The sequence below is a fragment of the Bidens hawaiensis genome, unplaced genomic scaffold (genome assembly GCF_021521415.1).
Source record: "Bidens hawaiensis isolate Kalapana, Puna unplaced genomic scaffold, B.hawaiensis_p1.1 tig00057864_1, whole genome shotgun sequence".
Lineage (NCBI taxonomy): Eukaryota > Viridiplantae > Streptophyta > Magnoliopsida > Asterales > Asteraceae > Bidens > Bidens hawaiensis.
In genome coordinates this window covers 51,856-64,442 of record NW_027500441.1, presented here as the reverse complement: position 1 = coordinate 64,442, position 12,587 = coordinate 51,856, and the positions used below count along the sequence as shown (strand labels likewise).

Genomic DNA, 12,587 nt, shown 5'->3' with positions numbered 1-12,587 from the left:
TGTGGCCGGCTGCAACAGTATTCCTGTTCCACCAACAGTGGCCTACGCACGTGCCCTGCTGGTAGTTGGTGGGTAGGCAGCGGCTGATAGTGACCAGGCCTGCTGTGTACTATTCCTTTTCCACCAACTGCCGGCTACGCACGTGGTATGGCAGTAGTTGGTGAGTAGGCAGCGGCTAATAGTGACATACAGTATAGGAGCATGCTGCTCGCCATACTGTTGTCAATAAGCTGTCGTATTTTTAGTCAGATCTTTTGCCCATACCTCGTCAGGTACAATACAGAAGATCTTCCCGTATCGTACGGACTGGCTTATTTGGGCGGGAGTATTCCCCCTCCCGCCTTTGTGCGGGATTGTTCCCGGCTTTGCTCATTCCTTCAGGTGACACTGAGTGATTGAGAGCTGAGTGCCTTGTGCGTGTAGCCTTGCTGCGCGGGTGGCTTTCCCTGATGGCTTGTATCCGAAGCTGCGGGAACAGGCGGAGTCCTTCACCATTGGGAGGCATTTCCTGCGGGAACAGCTTGCGTACTGCGCGTAAGGACGTCACGTCTCTGAGCATGGTGGGTCCTGCGGGTCTAGTTGGTTTCTGCGCAGACGTCCCTCTTCAAGGTGAGTCTTGCGGGTCCAACTGGGCTCTGCTGGGACCTACCTCTTCACCGCCGTAACCGTGTCAAACATCAAATACTTCATCCCGGTCACACTAGAGATGGAGTCTGCTCAATATTCTACTTGGTCAGAGTTATTTAAAATACACTGTAAGGCTTATCAGGTCTTTGACCATCTTTCTGCATGCTCTACACCAATCACTCCTTCCTCCACTCTCAAAGATGTCGATCCCAAAACAACACAAAAGACCGACACCAAACCATCTGAAGATTGACTCCGTTGTCCTTCAGTGGATATATGGAACAATCTCAATGGACCTTCTTAATACAATCATGAAGAAAAACACAACCGCCGCCGCCGCTTGGTCTGCTTTTGAAGATATCTTTCAAGACAACAAAATAGTTCGGGCCATTCATCTTAACAACAAACTTTCAAACACCCGAATTGACAACTTCCCCAACGCCTCGGCCTACTGTCAAGAGTTCAAGGTCCTTGCTGACCAACTAGCCAACGTCGATGCTCCGGTTGATGACACGAAACTGGTAATGCAATTAATAACAGGACTCAATGAACAATTCGAGTCGTTTGTAACTTTGTTAGCCAATTCTAAGCCGTTACCAACTTTCTATGAAGCCCGTTCCAAACTGATCTATGAAGCAGACAGAAAGTCTCAATATGCCGCGGCGGCTGCCGCCGTCGCCAACACGGCCCTTCATGCATCCACTGCAAAATCAACTCCTTCGAACGGGCAAAGCAATGAGTACCGTGGTGAGCATCTCTCTGATCGAAACCGGGCAGACTATCGGAGTGAATCTCGTGGTGGCTATCGTGGTCGTGGAAGATCGCAACAGTACCGAGGAAGGGGGCCAGGTAGGTTTGGTCGTGGTAGGGGATCCGCTCAATCCGCCGGGTATCCATTCCCACACTACAATGGATATACCGGTTACCCACCTTGGGCCGGACCACAACAACAATGGGCCATCCCTCCTTGTCCATACCCAACTACTCAAAGGTCTAATAACACACATTCCATGGGTAATAGCTTACTAGGCCCACGGCCTAATGCTCCGGGTCAAGCCCATCTTGCGGCTTATGCTCCAACCGACATAGAGCAAGCTCTCTATACTATGGCGCTAAACCCCCCCCCCCCCCCGAGACATCATACTACATGGACACCGGAGCAACCTCGCACATGACAAACAACCCGGGTAATTTCCAATCTTTTTTTAATAATAGCATGTCTCATAATATTATTGTTGGTAATGGCACGACAATTCCGGTAACTGGTTACGGCAATCAAACCCTACCCTCACCCCTTCCACCCCTTAAACTAAACAATGTCCTTTATGCACCTAAATTGATAAAAAAATCTAATCTCGGTTCGTCGATTAGTTACCGATAATTGGATTTCAATTGAATTTGACCCTTTGGTTTTCTTGTGAAGGATTACAAGACTCGGACCCCTATCCTCCGGTGCAACAGCAGCGGTGATCTCTATCCACTCCTACCATCAATAATCTCCGGGATCAAACCACCTTCTATTTTTTGTTTCCGTTTCACAAGATCTTTGGCATAACCGTCTTGGTCACCCGGGCCAAAATTTATTGCATTGTTTAAAACGTTCTTGTGATATTGATTACAATATTATTAATAAGACTATTTGTTCTTCATGTGTTTTGGGCAAAAGCACTAGACTACCATTTGTGGATTCTAGAAATTTTACATGTTTACCTTTTGACATGATCCATAGCGATTTATGGACCTCTCCAATATTAAGTACTGTCGGGCATCGGTACTGTATATTATTTCTAGATGACCACACAAATTTTTTGTGGACCTACCCAATATCTAAAAAATCACAAGTTTATTCAATATCTTGTACCTTTTACAAATTAATTGAAACTCAATTTGAGCATAAAATAAAAAACGATACAATGTGATAACGGAACCGAATACATAAACAACTCGTTTAAACAATTTTGTGATATGAATGGCATGACATTTCGCCTCTCTTGCCCCCACACTATCACAAAATGGTAAAGCGGAACGCAAAATTCCGCTCTATAAATAACATTATTTGTACTCTTTTAGCCCATTCCTCCCTCCCTCCCACCTATTGGCACCATGCTCTTGAAATGGCCACATACCTCTTAAACATCCTACCTAGCAAACTTTTACACTTTTCTAACCCCACTCAAATTCTTTACCACCGTTCACCTCGGTATGACCATCTACGAGTATTTGGTTTGCATATGTTATCCCTTAGCTCCCTCCACTACTATTAACAAACTTGACAACCGGTCCACACCGTGCGTTTTTCTCGGCTATCCCGCCAATTACCGAGGGTACAAATGCTTCAACCTTAAAACTCACCAACTTATAATCTCCCGTCATGTCATCTTTGACGAGACCATATTTCCCTTCGCCTCAAAATCTAATCCCTCTCCCTCATATGACTTTCTATCGGCTCCACCTCGCCCTTCACTATGGCCCCATATTAATCCACATCCCAACTCAACAACCCCAACTCAAACTACACCTATCAATGCCTCTGGCCAATCCTCCCCTCCCACACCATCTAGTTCTCACCACATCCCATACTCTCCACACATATCACCTAGCTCTTCCCACAACCAACCTATGGCCCATTCAAAACCTATGGCCCATTCCTAAATCTGCACACCTCAACCATCATACCTATTCCCAAGAACCCCATACATGCCTTATCAATACCGGAATGGTCGAACGCTATGACTAACGAGTACAATGCTCTTATTAAAAACGAGACATGGGAATTAGTTCCACGTCAACCACATATGAATATTATACGTAGCATGTGGTTGTTTAAACACAAATTGCAAGCGGATGCTAGTTTGGAACGGTACAAGGCACGACTCATATGTGATGGTCAGTTACAACAAGTGGGTATAGATTGTGGAGAAACGTTCAGCCCCGAGGTTAAACCCGCCACAATTCGGGCAGTTTTATCAATAGCACTTTCCAAATCTTGGCAGGTTCATCAATTGGACGTGAAAAATGCCTTTTTACACGGCAAGTTGAACGAAACTGTTTACATGTATCAACCATTGGGATTCCGAGACAAACAATTCCCGAATCATGTATGCTCACTTAAGAAGTCTCTCTACGGCCTCAAGCAAGCCCCTCGCGCGTGGTATCAACGGTTCACCGATTACGTTCTCACCTTGGGATTTAAACAAAGTCGGTGTGACACTTCTCTTTTACCTTTCATAATGGCAATCAGACCGCTTATCTTTTACTATATGTTGATGACATACTTTTGGTAACATCCTCTTCAACATTGCGACAGAGCCTCATGAAATGCCTTGAAACCGAATTTGCCATGAAAGACCTTGGAGCCTTAAGCTACTTTTTGGGCATCTCAGTTAAAAGAACCGCTAACACCATGTTTCTATCACAAAAAATATATGCGCGAGATATACTCAAGCGTGCGGGAATGGAATCTTGTAAACCGGTTCTCAAAGTAAACTAAGTGCAACCTCAGGCACAATGTTCACTGATCCGACTTTGTATCGAAGTCTCGCTGGCACGTTACAATATTTAACATTCACAAGACCTGATATCACATACGCGGTACAACAAGTGTGCATGTACATGCATGCCCCACGGTCGAATCATTGGGATGCATTGAAGCGCATACTTAGGTACATTCAGGGAACGCCCGATTTTGGCCTTACACTAGGACCTTCATCCTCTTTATCCCTTCTCGCGTATACGGATGCTGATTGGACGGGGTGTCCAGACACCCGCCGCTCCACTTCTGGGTATTGTGTTTATTTTGGCGATAACCTCATCTCTTGGTCATCCAAGAGGCAGTCCACCGTATCTCGTTCAAGCGCGGAAGCTGAATATCGCGGCGTTGCAAACGTAGTGGCCGAAATTTGTTGGCTCCGCAACCTGCTTCTCGAACTTCATAATCCTCTCTCACGTGCCACTCTTGTATATTGTGACAACGTAAGCGCTATCTACCTTTCGGGGAACCCGGTTCAACATCAACGAACCAAGCATATTGAGCTTGACATTCACTTTGTTCGCGAGCAAGTACAACGAGGACAAGTGCGTGTTCTTCATGTTCCTTCACGGTATCAAGTAGCTGACATTTTCACAAAAGGACTACCGCGTGCTCTCTTTGAAGACTTTCGGGCCAGTCTAAGCATTCGGTCTCCTACCGCTTCGACTGCGGGGGTATAATAGATATAGAAACGATATCACTAATTGATATTATATTATCTTGTTATATTGTATTCAAAATAGTTGATTCTATGGGTATGGATACAATCCTAACCAAAATTACCTTGTAACTATATATACTGATACATTGAATAAACAAAGCGAGGATTGTGAATACTTTAATTCTAATATACACATAGAATTTCTTAATGCACTTGAAAACACTTAGATGTATAATATGATAAAATCATTGTATCCCCACAAAAGTTCCTACGAAAATAGAAGTCTTATATGCGTTTTATCCATCATTTATTATCGACTCGATTTTTGAGGACTTGTGTTAATAGATTTATGAAAGATAAACCACCATATGGTCCATACCCGCATTGAGTGTGATAGTTGACATGGCATCACAAGTTATAAATGGTCATTTTGTTCCTCTTGAATTAATTGAACTGACTTTTTAGAACCTAACGTGTCTATTATAAGATCCGAGTTGTCTGATGAAAAGACAAAACTACAAAGTATCATTAAGGGTAAACTGCGGCTTTCATCTCTGCTGTTTTTCCAAATCTACGGTTTTAATCCAATAGTTTCATATTTATGATTTTTCGTCAATATGGTTTCATTTCACTTGCAATTAAACCCAAACTCATTAACCCCGTTAAGTCTGGTAGTTAAAACCATCACCGGCCCCTCACGCGAGGGGCATTTTTTTTCTTTTTCTCCCCAAATAACCCTAGTCGTAATTCGCAAGCCCCCTCACGTGAGGGCTGGGGTGTATTCGGGAAAAAAACCATAACAAAACTGCCCCTCACGTGAAGGGTACGCTAATGGGTTTAACGACCAGACTTAACGGGGTTAATGAATTCGAGTTTAATTGCAGGTGAAATGAAATCACAAGGACGAAAATCGCAAATTTGAAACCATTTGACTAAAATCACAGATTTGGACAAACCACTTGGACGAAAACCACAATTTACTATATCATTAATAAGCTATACGACATGATGGAGCTATAATAAAATATATATATTTAGAAATTACGGATTTGGTCATAACTATGTGTCACCAAGCAATGTGTTTGGTCCTTAATATTAACGGGCATTATAATTTCTGTAAATATAAGGGTGTTAAATGGGTTGGGTTTCAATTTCCTCTATTTGGAATTTTTCAATCGAAACCGAAAACAAAACTTTTCCGTGTTCAAAACCGATCAAAAACTAAGGAGGGTGTTTTTCAGTTTGGTTTTCGAGTTCCTTGGTTTAATCGAATTGAATGTATTAAAATCGATTACTAAACTCGGTATCGATTGAAAAATAACCGAAAACCGAATATAATATTACGTAGATTTTAAACGGTCATGGTTTAATGAACATCCCTAGTTAAATACCTATTATTTTGGTTTAATGAACACCCCTAGTTATATTTATTTTTGATTTTTTATTAAATGTAAGTAAACTTTGTATTTCATATCAACTCCTTAAACTTAAAAGTGCATTCAGTAACTAATAATCTAAACCTTATAAAACATGTATTAATATAGAAACATGATCAAATACATTTTATTTTTAACATGAAAACAATGAGAATCGATTTGTTGTTATTATTAGGTTTATTTTTATAGGTGTTTTCTGTTATTTTTTGTTCGTATTTGCTAATTTTCGATTTTGAGACGTTATAAGTATTTGCTGATTTATATTTTGTTGTTATTATTTTCTTCTTTAATTTTATTCTTTTATTGTAATTTTTAGGTTTTTTTCTTTGTTATTACAAATCATTGTTTATGTATATTGGTATTGTAGTTGGTATTGTTTCTTACGTTCTCATTTTTTTATAAATTGGTATTATTTCCTACGTTCTAATGTTAAGACTAAAATGTAAATGAACCTTCCCTTAATATGTATTCATAAAAAAAAACTACTTACTACAAATACATAGGATGATATAAATTACATAACCAACATTACAATTCAAGATCACAAAAAACATGATATAAAACAACATTAACAGAAGTAACCACATACACAATGTTACAATCACTTCCTCCTTAGAGCCACTGCGGATACCGCAACCAAGACAATGAAAATGAGAGCTGTAATAAAGGAAGCCACCACAGCGCCACTAACACGCTGGCAGAAGTCATCAAACTGTCGACAAATTGCCACCCAGTTCGCGTCTGAGTTGCCATTGTGTGCCAAGTAAACTATTGATGTAGCCGCAGACGCACCAGCAGTCACCAATGCCACTGCAATCTATGTTTCACAAAAATAAAACTACTCAATATTTTTTTATGTTGATCGTTTGTCTATCTGGTTAAATATAAAGGGGGGGGGGGTTATGATATTATAGCGGGAGAGCATGTGGGACCGAATGGGACCAATAGTCCAAATATGGCCCACATGCTCAAGGAGTACTAACCCTCCCCCTAAGACCATCTTCAACAATTTTAGGTTCAAACCAGCCACGTCACAGCCACATTAGCCTTCTTAAAAACCACATTTTTTACTCTAACAATACACCTTCTCAAACCCTCTTTACATTTTCACATCATCACTTACTTTTACATTTATTTTAATTTTACATTTATTTTAAATAAGAATTTCACAATACTATAAAATATATAGTTTTTTTAATTTGTATTTAAATAAATAGCAATATAATAAAAATTTAGTAAAAAATAGATTAACTAAAATATAACAAGCAGATAAACAAAAAAAAATACATAATTTAAAACGGCAATTACTCTAACAAAATGAAAGAGATAATTTGGGACTTTTGCCTAATAATAAAACCTACGAATTATTATTATTATTATTATTATTATTATTATTATTATTAACCGTCCACAAATGTTCCATTAAATAATTTTGAAATACATGATGAGCTTCAATGTTACGTAAATCCATGAACCATCAAGCGTTGTAAAATAGATAATAAAATCGTTAAAAAAAACCTAGCCGTTTTAAAAATCTTGCCGTTAAAAAATTTAACCCTTAAACTAGATGTTATGTAAAAATAGACAAAAAAATACATAATTTTTGAAATAATTATAAAAAATATGTATATATGTATAATATTTTAATAAATATAATATAAATATGGGTATATATATATAGGGTGAAAGATGTGATGTTTGGGACCCATAATGGGTGGTTTTTGATGGTTTGAAAAAACCAAACCTTAAACCTTTGTTTTTGTTTTGAACCAAGATAAACCAACCATTGGAGATGGTCTAAGGGGTTTAACCTCGACAAACGATGTAGCAATACTGTATAAGAAATATGTAACGTGACATACAGTGTCGAAAATAAGGAGCATCAACCTAGCTCCTATAATATGCGGACGAACAATGCACACGATCGAGAAAGGTAACGATAGCACCAAGTAAGCACCCGCCATAGCATTCGCAATCACGAAAAACCTATAAAACAACGATAAAAACATCTTCGTCAAGAAAACGTAAAACAGCACGTGAAATTACCAAACTACCCCTGGGATTACGTGAAAGCGGGGAGGTCATCGTAGTCGGCTTTGAACTGAAAAAACTGAGTGAAAAATGGGAGTTGTTGGCTGGTGGTGGCCATAGCGGTAGCAGCCGCTAAAGCGGCTGCAATGGCACATATCCTTAAAATGAAGTCAAAAACACCAAGGCATCTTTTCCAACGTGACACGAACGGATGTTTAGTGGCTTTCTTGATGGGTACCGGAGGAGATACCGCTTTAGATGACTTGGAATCGGTCATCCGGATCGGGATATCACCACTTTCTTTGGTTGAATGACTTGAATCCATTGAAAGTTGTGGCTAAGTGAGTTATGTTGTGTTACTATTTATGCATGTATAGAGAATTAGATATTGTGGATTTGTTACATAATAATATATCAAAGGAGTTGTTGGCAACTTGCTCCACTTCAGTATTTCATATTCATTGTGAAAAACTGAAAATATATGAATTATATAACTGGCTAAATTTCGGTTACATACTTATACAAACCCGAATTAAACATACGGTCCATACTGACTGATAACTAAACCATTTGGTAACTAAACCATTGATTAATATTGTCATATTGTCACAAATTTGTTGTTTTGGATGGATGTTAGAAAATTTTATAATCTATTTGACTCGTTTTTTTTATTTTAGCGAAGTTTTTTTCTAAACTTGTCAACTTTGACCTGTTAACCTATTTAACTGTTAACGTATTCGACCCGTTTTCTACTTTAGCGAAGTTTTAAAATCTTTCCACTTTGACCCGTTAACCTATTTGGCCTGTTTTCTGGTTTAGCAAAGTTTTTAACATTTTTCTGTTTGACTTGTTAACCTATTTGGCCTGTTTTCTATCTTAGCTAAGATTTAAAATTTTTTTGCTTTGACCTGTTAACCTATTTGGCCCGTTTTCTAAAAAAGTTTTTAAATCTTTCCACTGTGACTCGTTAACCAGTTGGCCCGTTTTCTGTTTTAGGAAAGTTTTTAACAATTTTCTCTGACTTGTTAACCTATTTGACCAGTTTTCTATCTTAGCTAAGATTTAATTTTTTTTTGCTTTGGCCTGTTAACCTATTTCGCCCGTTTTCTATCTTAGCAAAGCTTTTACATTTTTCCTTTGACCCGTTCACCTATTTTACCCGTTTTCTATTTTAGCAAAGTTTTATAAACTTTCCTCTTTTACCCTTTAACCTATTTGACCCATTTTCGAATTTAATGATGTTTTAAAACTTTTCCTCTTTGGCCCGTTAACCTGTTTGACCCGTTTTCTATTTTAACGAAGCTTTTAACCTTTTCATTTTTTGACCCGTTAGAGACAAAACAACTCAAGGACTAGTTTTTAGGGAATGTGTCAAAATTTTCTAAATTTTTTTAACATATATAATGAAAATATTGATAAATTTCAGCTTTTTGGGGAACTGATGAATCAATGTCAACAAAAAAAATAAATAAATAAAATAATAATGATAATAAAAATAAAAAATAAAGTTGTAACACAGAAGAACAAATTCATATTATTTATTACAAGTTAGATAACAAAGATCTGTAATAATCATTTATAAAAATTGGTCCAAAATCAAATGGATTCCACAACTAGATTACCTATCATCTTGACTAAAGGAACAGGACACTTTGTAACAATATCAAACCTTGTTGTATTTGATGCATGCCCAAATAAGTTCATGCTTAACATAGCAAGTTCCATAAGTGACAATCTTGATGACAAAAACCCGTGCCGATATTCCGGATTCAAATCAAAAAACGCATCAAAAAAGCTTCTCGTCCCATTCAAATCAAGCTTCAAAAGCATCTCCATCCCAAACGTATGATACTCTCTAGTTAACCTTCTTTCGACGGGCCACAACCCGTCCCACACCCTATGATAAAGCGGTTGCCCTCTAACCATCCTGGTCGAGCCCAGACACTCGACAATCACCTGAGCCAGTACTGGAGTCAGGGCCAGTGTCCTGGCTACCATGTACCCAGTCGATGGGTGGGCCAGGCCAGCAGTCCCACCAATCCCCATCACAGGCTGAGGAATCACTGGCAGTGGCCCACCCATCGGGATCAAACACTTTTCACTCTCGATAACTTTTGTTACCCTAATCCCCATATGTCTTAATCTCACCGCCATTCTTGATTTAATCTCTTTGTAAGATAAAACCGGACGGCTAACCAGCGACGTCTCTTCAAGAAACACCAGATTCGAGTCAAAAGGCATCACGTATAAAAAAGTTGGGGTTTTTAAATTGCGGGCCCGCAAATCGGGCTCGTTTCCCAAGTGGGAATCTCTCCAATCCATTAACAACATCTTGTCTAAATCAAAAGGGTGTTGTTCAACTTCAACTAAAACCCCATGAGCAATTTGGTACCCATGGTTTCTAGGCTTATTATACTCCACAAAAGAACTAGCAAAACCACTTGCATCCACTATCAAACTTGCTTTTAACTCACTCCCATCATCACAAACCACAAAAGACTCAAACTCTTGATGATTAACCTTCCAAACTTTCCCTTTATGAAACTTAACACCATTTCTCACACACCCTTTAATCAACTCCATCTTCAAAACCTTCCGGTTAATCCTACCGTAAGCGCGATCAAGAAACTTGGTTTTATCATCATTAACATGAACACAAGCCATAGGCCATGTTTTATCAAAACAAGAGTCAAGTCCTAGACTTGACAACTCATCAACCCATGCGCCGTAATTATTTGGCCACATGGAAAGTGGGTCCGGGTCTACACAGTAGACCTGGACCCCATATCGGGACACGCGTTCTGCTAGGCAAAGGCCAGCAGGACCAGTCCCGATAACTATGACGTCCACTCGGGATTTCTCTTTCGGGTCGAGCCAATCGATGTCGAATTTGATTGGTGTTGATTTGTTTTCTGGGACCAAGTCAAGAAAGTTGCCATATTTGCTGACATGGAGTTTATGATTAATATGTTTATTGGTTTTTTGAAATATGAATGGACAAGTTGTTAATGGTGGAGAAGATGAATAATAATGATAAGGTTTATGTGAAAGTGTAAGGGGTGTTAATGGAGTGGTTAGAGCTTCCAAAAATGATGAGAGAGAAAGTGTTGTAGAGAGAGAGAGAGAGTTTACAGGTGATGTTTATAAGGAAGACAAGACAAAAGTGGATCTTTGTTGAATACTATGAAACTGATGCTCTTTTAACCTTAATGAGGAATTATGTTTTGTCAGTGTCTCAAGACAGGTTGTTAGGTTATAGTTTTTATAACTTTAGTTTGTTAAGTTTTAGGTTTTCTTAAAGTTTAAACTATTAATCCTTATTTCATGAAAACATAATGTATAAATAAATAATATTTCAGTTAAGGGTGTCATCTACTAGTGAAGGTTTGAGTACTCGATATCAGTTCATGGAGCCAAGCTAAGACGAACTTAAGCTCGAGCTAGAGTTCTGTTTTATTTATTAAGCTTGTGTAGGCTTGTAAGTATAAGTGAGTCTATGTAAACTATATTATTATTACATATAAATTTATAGCGAACAAATTAACATGCGTTATAATAAAATAATTATATATGATAAATGTATATAAAATAAATAATAACACGCGAGTGGCTTGAGTGGAGTTCAATCTTAAGAAACTGTTTATGAACCGAGCTCAAGCTATAGAATTAGGGCTCCAAACAAGTTGTACTCAAGCTTGAGTTCTAGTAAATTAAATGAGTAGAGCTCAAATTTAGACTCGATAAGGCATGTATAGACGATTAGAAAAGTGAACTATGACTATAGAAAACGGAATTTAGTTATACTAGCTATATATAGAACTAATTTTCGTGAATAAACGATTAGAAAAATGAACTATGACTACACAAAATAAATACAGTTATACTAGCTATATATAGAATTTGAAAAACGACACACAATCTATATATGCTATTAAACCAATAGGCTTTAACTCAACTTCTCTTCTTCCTATTGGTTGTTTCCTTAACTTTCTATTTATATCTACCACCTCTCTAATTTTCATTTAAATAAAATAAATCAAAATTATATAAATTTTTATATAGAAACATGGATATTAATCAAAATTAAATTAAAATAAGATACAATCAATTCTCTTTAATGATTCTCTTTAACTTTAAATTAATCTCCAATTTAATAATGATTAACCAATTTATTTATTAATTAATTATGATTTTTATTATTTATGTTATTTTTATTATTCTGTGTACTATAATATAACATAACCTAGAAACCTAAATCTTTTTCCTCTTTCATGCCTCCATTCTCATTAACGGTTCCATCCTG

The 12,587-nt window shown here is 38.0% G+C and overlaps 3 protein-coding genes across 3 annotated transcripts; 1 reads left to right on the top strand and 2 right to left on the bottom strand.

Annotated features, from left to right (window-relative positions):
- The first annotated feature begins 827 nt into the window (after nucleotides 1-827).
- LOC143602066 (uncharacterized) lies at nucleotides 828-2,097 on the top strand. Its single transcript, XM_077079308.1, has 2 exons — nucleotides 828-1,476; nucleotides 2,051-2,097. The coding sequence occupies exons 1-2, from the start codon at nucleotides 828-830 to the stop codon at nucleotides 2,095-2,097; spliced, it is 696 nt and encodes a 231-aa protein (XP_076935423.1).
- A 4,757-nt stretch (nucleotides 2,098-6,854) lies between these two features.
- Nucleotides 6,855-8,747, bottom strand: LOC143602068 (casparian strip membrane protein 1-like). Its single transcript, XM_077079310.1, has 3 exons — nucleotides 8,320-8,747; nucleotides 8,116-8,239; nucleotides 6,855-7,070 (listed from the first exon to the last, which is right to left on the bottom strand). Exons 1-3 carry the CDS (start codon nucleotides 8,607-8,609, stop codon nucleotides 6,855-6,857), a joined length of 630 nt encoding a protein of 209 aa, XP_076935425.1. The 5' UTR covers nucleotides 8,610-8,747.
- Nucleotides 8,748-9,802: 1,055 nt separating this feature from the next.
- On the bottom strand, nucleotides 9,803-11,166 carry LOC143602067 (capsanthin/capsorubin synthase, chromoplastic-like). Its single transcript, XM_077079309.1, has one exon. It carries the CDS (start codon nucleotides 11,027-11,029, stop codon nucleotides 9,881-9,883), a length of 1,149 nt encoding a protein of 382 aa, XP_076935424.1. The 5' UTR covers nucleotides 11,030-11,166; the 3' UTR covers nucleotides 9,803-9,880.
- Nucleotides 11,167-12,587: the final 1,421 nt, after the last annotated feature.

Bases quoted from the DNA above. Each gene is read 5' to 3' on its own strand.
- LOC143602066 (XM_077079308.1), top strand. From the start codon at position 828: ATGTCGATCCCAAAACAACACAAAAGACCGACACCAAACCATCTGAAG. The intron at 1,477-2,050 runs GTAGGTTTGGTC...TTTCTTGTGAAG, and splicing joins GTACCGAGGAAGGGGGCCAG to GATTACAAGACTCGGACCCC.
- LOC143602068 (XM_077079310.1), bottom strand. From the start codon at position 8,609: ATGGATTCAAGTCATTCAACCAAAGAAAGTGGTGATATCCCGATCCGG. The intron at 8,240-8,319 runs GTAATCCCAGGG...GTTGTTTTATAG, and splicing joins GATGACCTCCCCGCTTTCAC to GTTTTTCGTGATTGCGAATG. The intron at 7,071-8,115 runs GTATGTCACGTT...TGTGAAACATAG, and splicing joins TGCTCCTTATTTTCGACACT to ATTGCAGTGGCATTGGTGAC.
- LOC143602067 (XM_077079309.1), bottom strand. From the start codon at position 11,029: ATGTGGCCAAATAATTACGGCGCATGGGTTGATGAGTTGTCAAGTCTA.